The 7,138-nt window shown below is 51.5% G+C and overlaps 1 protein-coding gene across 1 annotated transcript in view; it reads right to left on the bottom strand.

The window, feature by feature from the left end:
* Positions 1–4,333: 4,333 nt before the first annotated feature.
* NFKBIA (NFKB inhibitor alpha) overlaps positions 4,334–7,138 on the bottom strand; it is a 3,603-nt gene continuing 798 nt past the window's right edge. The window contains exons 2-6 of the mRNA XM_004698533.2: positions 6,850–6,958; positions 6,280–6,490; positions 5,875–5,963; positions 5,496–5,756; positions 4,334–4,931 (exon numbers count right to left, since the gene is read on the bottom strand). Coding sequence (XP_004698590.1) covers positions 4,884–4,931; positions 5,496–5,756; positions 5,875–5,963; positions 6,280–6,490; positions 6,850–6,958 — 718 coding nt within the window. The 3' untranslated portion in view covers positions 4,334–4,883. The remainder of the gene's footprint in view (positions 4,932–5,495; positions 5,757–5,874; positions 5,964–6,279; positions 6,491–6,849; positions 6,959–7,138) is intronic.

The following is a 7,138-nucleotide window of genomic DNA, read 5'->3' as shown; positions in this document are numbered from 1 at the left end:
GCCTCCCCGGGCAGATCACAAGGCTTCCTTAAAAAGGTACAAATAAGCTCACTTTCAAACCATGTTTTCTTCTTCTTAACTGGTGCATTGCCCTTTCAAATACATTTTCCCTCGTGCCTTTGTTCCTTTCTTGGCGCTCTGATGATGATGCCTTTGGCCCTGTGTTGTGCCAGCCTCCTCCCTATTACATTTGTGGGTTTGATGGAAGGTTTGTTGGCCTTGGCAGATACTTTAGAGTCGGTAAGACCTGCCAGCCCCACCTTTTGTCCCCTGTGCTGGATCATCCTCACGACATACTTGTCTGACTTACAGTAGCTCTGGGGTGGTGGCAGAGAGCACTTATCTAAGATCTAGCTTTTCCAAGTGTGGCCTCCCTCCCAGTGGCCCCAGTCTTATCTGAGAGCATATTAGGCATGCAGAATCCCAGGCCATCTCCAGTCTGACTGAATCAGCTCCTGCATTTCAGCAATATCTGCTGGTGATTTGGCTGTACGTTGAGCTTCAGAAGTTCTGGGCTAAGACATGTGCATTATTTCTCACTACAGTAATTCACAGGCTGGCAGCAAGCGCCTTTGAGGCCCCCCCACTGATGCAAACATGGTCAGTGTAGCCTGCTGGGGTAGAGATCGAATCCAGTTGGAAGGGAGTTTCATTCTGCATACAGCTTAGTTCCCCGACACTTGTTAAAAGGATGCCCCCAGTCGCTTGAGAGAGGAGCCCTGGGGGCATAGTACTGGCAAGTGGGGCTGCATCCTGAAAGATCTGCAGTTCAAAACCACCAGCAGCTCCAAGGGAGAAAGATGAGGCTTTCTGCTCCTGAACAGAGTTACAGTCTTTGAAACCTCACATGGGCGGCTCTAACCTGTGAGTTGGGGCCGCTGTGACTCGGCACCAACTCGATGGCAGTGAGATTCGTTTTTGGAGAGTCACCTGGAACATGAGATAAGGTGATGGGCAGAACCAGGGCCCAGCTGACATTGAGTGCAACTTCAGGCAGTCTCATGTGTGCAGAGTAGAACTGCGCCCCATTGGGTTTTCAAGGCTGCGGCTTGTCAGAAGCAGGTTCTCAGACCTTTCTTCCATGGTGCCTATGGGCGGGTTTGAACCCCCACCTCTTGAGGGAGGACTTAGTGCTGTTGGGTAGTTAACAGAGGCACGATCGCCTGGCCCTCTCCCAGCCCACTCTGAGCTCCTCTGAGCCTGTGTTGGATCTTCCCACTCTACACAAGGCAGGTGCTGTGGGGGGAAGGGCAAGACTTGTTCATTTTTGCGGCTCTGGCCCTCAGCTCGGACCTCGGAGGATGAAGGGCTCTCTAATGTGCATGAATGAATGGGACCGTGAGCCCCACTTCTCGAGGTAGGAAACACAAAAAGAGGCACCCTGAAAGTAGGACAACTCACTCAGGCTAGGTTTGTGCAGCGAGCCTAAGTTAGGCTATGTGTCCTTCTTGGGCATCTATCTGCTGGAGTTCCCTAACTCTGACCTTGCCCTTGTCCACTGAGGCTTGAGATACACAGAAGGCCAGAAGGATTGGGCAGGTGGGAAGGGGAGTGAAGGAAGAACCCAGCCTACTGACTCAGGTGGGGCACCACGTAATGATTTCCACGAGCAGCTGAAGGTTTCAATGCCAATCACCCCAAGCTGCCGGCCTCAGGGAAGGGAATGCAGCATTTCCTGCTCTGAAGAATGTGTTCACATTGCTCGGGCTGCCGTTCGTTCCCTCCTTAGAGAAAACCCCTTCCTTCTAGGGACTTGGTATGCGTGACTGGTACAGGAACTTCATCCTCCTGGATGAGGCAGGAATGATGAATCAAGAGCTCAACCGAAGGAAGCTGCTGATGCAACTTTTCATTTCCTTCTGGTCTTCCTTCCCTCCCACCCAAGGACCCCTCCCTGCTGCCAGCCCAGCAGCACCCTGAGCTTCTTGGAGAGCATTTGAGGGCGTCCAAGCCCGCTGGACTGTTTCCTGTGAGAGCATCTGTTCTTGTGCGCGTGGAGACTCCGAGGAGATGAGATTTCAGTTCTGAAGTTTTTCTCTTGAGATCTCCAGGCTCCAGCCACTGAACCACAGGGCAGGAAAGAAAGGGAGTAGCGATAAAGGAAGAAAGAAAAGAGGCAGAGAACCTGGGAGAGGATCTGGCCAGGTATCTCTGCAGCACTGCTGTGGACCGAGCCCACCCTGAGGGTTGGGGTCCTGGAGAGAAGAAACGCTTGCCAAGGTGGGAGGTTGAGCCCTAATGCCTCAGAAGATGACCCCCCCTCAGCTCTGTGTCGAGGGAGATGGGTCACATCCCTTGGTCCCATTTTGCACCCTTCAGCGCATAGTGAGCATCCGGATGACTTCACTCAAATCCTGTACTCTGGGAGAAAATTCCAGGAGCAAGTCTGACTGAGGTGGAGATGTTAGGATGTCATCCCCAAATTGGGGAATTATCTCTAATTGCTCTTCTTTTGGATGCGAAGGTGTCAACTCTCTGCCCTACTTACCCCTCTCCTGATCACCGAGAGCAGGGCCCAATCAATATTCATGTGCTAGATCATCTAACACCTGTGTTCAGGTGCCCAGAGATTGGACAGGCAATTTCAGTGTGAATCTGGGGCCCTTTAAGAAGGACAAGACTGACAGAGTGCTTGGCTCCACTTGGAGGCTCTGGGAGGGGGTGGAGCTGGCTTGAATTAGCTGGTTCTAGTTTGCAGTAATGGCCCTCTCTGGAAGACAGCTCCACTAAGCATTGGCTCTTTTTTGATCTGAGAGGAAAGTGACTGTTTTATTCACTTGACTTTGACACTTTTGTAGGACAGGAAAGGGATACATACCTGGTAACTTTTCCTTAGGTATAAACCAAAGTCACATGGAGGACAGTTAGACACCACTCTGCCTTGCATGGAATGCCCTACACTTTTGCCTCTTTTTCTGCCCAGATACAGCTTAAGATTGAGAACATTCAGAGACAGAGGCTCCACATCCAAGCTTCAAGAGTTACTTTAAGAGTTCTTTCTAACTCTACGGTGATGTGTGAGCTGATGAAGTCTCAAGCCTTTGAAGTCACACACAGCTGGTAATGAAACAAAGAGTTAGAGGTGGGCTGCACTAAAAAGAATTTGAACAGCACGAAAGCAAGTGGATTTAAGTTAGTCACCAGCCTCTCTTGCAAGGCGACATTGGATAGGGGAGTCTGCACTCCCCGTGTGAAAGACAAAATCTTTGTTACAGCTTTTTGTTCCTCGGCTCTTCTAGGCCTGCCACTCCGTTCTTTTTTCAGGGACTGCCTTATATGGTCTTCTCCAAAGCTCATGTTATGAATGAAGAAAACGGGCTAGAGATGAAGACCTGCTAGCAATGTCAGCACAGCGCCACTCCTGAGAAATGTCCATCGTTCTGAGGCAGGCTAGCCATTGCAATGCCATTTTGATGACTGCTGGATGACCTGCCTCCTTCCCCCTTCCCCCTCCCACTTCGAAAGCCCTGCTAGTGATTGATTTCAGAATGTACTCACTTGCACCCGGAATAAAGACATTGTTATTCTTTAATATTGTTCCTTTTGATGTCATAACCAGGATATTATAATTAATCTTACTATTCTTATTTTGTTAACCAGGATGTTATAATCAATCCTGCCATTGCGGTTTAATAGCTATACCCTGCAATGCTCGCTTGCTTTAAAGAATGCTAACATTAACGTTGCTAATTTTTGCTTGTCACCTCCGCATGTTTCATAGAAAAGGCCCTGATAAATGAGCCAAATAATTTTGTGTTTTTGGTCTTTATAAACTCACTGATAATTCACTCGGGGCAGCAGCCTAACTTTCTCACAGCCCAGCTATGGCTGAATAAAGACTCTTCTCAACTGTCAAGACATTATAGTGGCTGTCGTTTATTTGAACCTGCAAGAATTCTACGTCAGATCTTTTCCAGCTCTATAAAATACGAATGCAGACAACTCCTCTTTGCCAAAATCCATCCTCACGTGGAACAAAGAGTTCTGGAACAGCCTGCACCAAGGGGCTGAAAGCAAATGAGAGGAGTAAGGTAGCCACAGCCAAGCTGCACACTGCTGCACCCCGCCCCATCCCCCCACCTCCACCCAGTGCCCCAGCCTGAGACTGGTGCTTCCTACTGTGCTCACAACAGCCTCCCACACACCAGGCTGTAAGGCTGGAGTGCACGGGAGGGAGGGGGGGCGCGAAGCTACTCTCTGAAAGAAAGGTTTACGTAGCTGGTTGTGGTGAGTGATCCCACACCCCCCCACCTGCACCTGGAGATCCGAGGACTCTCAGAAGAGGGGTCCCGTGTCCTTCCTGAACCCAACGCTCAGAGAGCACCATCCAGGATAACTGTTTGTAAAAATCTGTTTAATAAATATACATCTTAGAAGTACCAAAATAATTACCAACGAAATACACTATGTACACCATTTACAGGAGGGTAAACACCAACCTTTACAAGTAGTAGCTCAAGGTTTTAACCCCACATCACCGAAAGTTGAACACACACACCGGACTGCCAAATGCCACAGAGGTCAACTGGGATCAGCCACTCAACCCATGGTGACCCAGCCGAAAAGTACAATAAATAAAATACGGTCCTTTGATCAAAGTTTGGGTAACTCGCTCCAAAATAACTGCCACAAAGGTGAGGGCTTCAAAAAGAGGCATCCCTTGTCTCCCAATCAACTTTCTTGCTCCTGCCCCGTCCCGCCGGAGTTCACACGAAGAACAAAACGAGGGTGGCCCACCAAAGGGACACGCTTGGGGCCAGGCAGTACACAGTGGGGTGATCGGCGTACCCTCTCCATTTTTTTTCCCTTTTCTCTTTTTTAGAAAAATAAAACTCTCTTTTTGTACAAATATACAAGTCCACGTTTCTCTAGACACTTTCCGTTCATAATGCCAGGCGCTGGCCTCCAAGGACACAGTCATCATAGGGCAGCTGAAAACGAGAAGGAAAAAAGGCATGTCAGGTTTCCTCAGATTTACCAAGGAGGGTGGTAAGACAGGAGGGGGAGGAAATCCTCGTGGAGCCTGGGATGCCACCCCCACACCCCCCCAGCCCAAATATAAGTGAACTTCTGAGAGCGGTCCTCCAGGACGCTTTTCCTATTAAAAAGTTAAGCTGCACTAAACAGCAGGAGCCCTGGTGGGATAGTATGTATGAGCTGGGCTGCATACTACAAGGTCAGCAGTTTGAAACCCCAACCCGGTCAGAGGGAGAAAGACTTAGCTTTCTGCTTCTGTCATGGGTTGCAGTCCTGGAAACCCACGGAGGCAGCTCTACCCTGGCCTATTGGGTTGCTCTGAGCGGGCATTGCCTTGATGGCAGAGAAGGTACACTACACAACTTCTCCTGAGGTGCTGGTGCTGCCTGCCCAAGTCTGCAAGCTGCATTATGCGGACCCCCTTCACTCGTGGGGCCCGGAGGGCAGAGTAAGAATGGCTCCGCTCATTGTTTGCCTAGCCCCGGAGGTGGACACAGCTCAGCAGAATGGAGATTCACCTCGTCCTCTGTGAACTCCGATTCCGTGTCATAGCTCTCCTCGTCTTCGCTCTCTGGCAGCCTCTGCAGGTTTTCTGGGGTCAACTGGCCCAGTTGTTGCTGTATCCGGGTACTTGGGCGGCCCCAGGTGAGCTGGTACGGAGAGTAGCCCTGGTAGGTAACCCTATTCACGTCCGCCCCACACTTCAACAGGAGCGATACCAGGTCAGGATTCTGCAGGTCCACCGCAAGGTGGAGGGCGGTCCGGCCATTACAGGGCTCCTGAAACCAAAAGGAATTTAGAGATGTTTGTGGTTAAGCTTGGCAGTTTTGCTTAGTGCTCTTTAGGAGTGGAGTGCTGGCGCCGGGCTCCCTCCATCTGGAGGCTTGATGCACTCACCTGGGCATTGACGTCAGCACCCAAAGACACCAAAAGCTCCACGATGCCCAGATAGCCATGGATAGAGGCCAAGTGCAGACACGTGTGACCTACCAGAACACATAGAACACAGAATAACCAAGTGTTTCCACCTGACACCCAGCTTGCGTAGAACCTCTGACCTATTCTCTAGACTGAGGGACAAGTAAGCTTGTCTTCCGAATCTAGGTTCTAAATGAAATTTGTTTAAAAAGGCATCCGTCAGGTAATTTTGTGGATGTATCTTCTGAGCCTTTCCCATGTTGGGAGCTGAAGCTCTTGTCTGGATGTCTGAAACGGGCTATCTATTGTTGGTGGCCCCGCTCCCCTCCTCCAGGTTGCCCACCCACCCACCTGCCCACTGCTGGGCAGGGCTGGCAGACTTACCGTTGTAGTTGGCGGCCTTCAGGATCGAGTGGAGGTGTTGGGTCTGGCAGGTCTGTGTCAGGACTCCCACGCTGGCCAGGCTGCCCTGCTCACAGGCGAGGTGTAGGGGGGTATTTCCTCGAAAGTCCCGGAGCTCAGGATCGCAGCCAGCTCCCAGAAGAACCCGAGCGATTTCTGGCTGGTTGGTGATCACAGCCAAGTGGAGTGGCGTCTACAGACAGAAGAGGGGCAGAGAGAGGATAAGCAGGGGCCCAACGTGCAATCTGGGGTCCCTCGGGCCCCAGGCAGCTCCTGGTTTGGCTTCTGCTCCTCCCAGACCCACACACGGAGTGAGGCACACAGCAGAGGCCCCGGTGGGCTCTAAAGGCTTGGCCAAATCAATGGGATTTTCTTTACTCAGTTGGAGGTTTATCGATTTGCATGTAAAAGGCCAGGGCAGCTAATGACCAGTCACTTCATTTAGAAAGGTTTGGGGACCATGGTGCTCGAGACCCTCCCCCCTCCCCCTGCACTAATCCAGCTGCACCACGGGGTCAGAAAGGGCACTGGGCTAGCCGGCGAGTGGCGCACCTGCTGCAGGTTGTTCTGGAAGTTGAGGAAAGCCAAGTCTCCCTTCACTTGGCGGATCACTTCCATGGTCAGTGCCTTCTCTTCATGGATGATGGCCAAGTGCAGGAACCTGACAGAGGGGGGAAAAACCCCAGGGGCGGTGAGTGCACTGCGTGGGGCCAGGGAGGCGCGGGCTGCGGGGGATTGCGCAAGGCCGGGGTTTCTGGAGGCCAAGGCCCCGGTGTTTTCCGCGAGGTTATTATGAGCTGAGTGTTCCTGGCAGGCGCCCAGGGACTTTCCGGGCCCCCTC

Source organism: Echinops telfairi, unplaced genomic scaffold, assembly GCF_000313985.2.
Source record: "Echinops telfairi isolate 266 unplaced genomic scaffold, ASM31398v2 ScPeMD7_18;HRSCAF=68, whole genome shotgun sequence".
NCBI lineage: Eukaryota > Metazoa > Chordata > Mammalia > Afrosoricida > Tenrecidae > Echinops > Echinops telfairi.
This window is presented reverse-complemented; position numbering and strand designations above follow the sequence as displayed.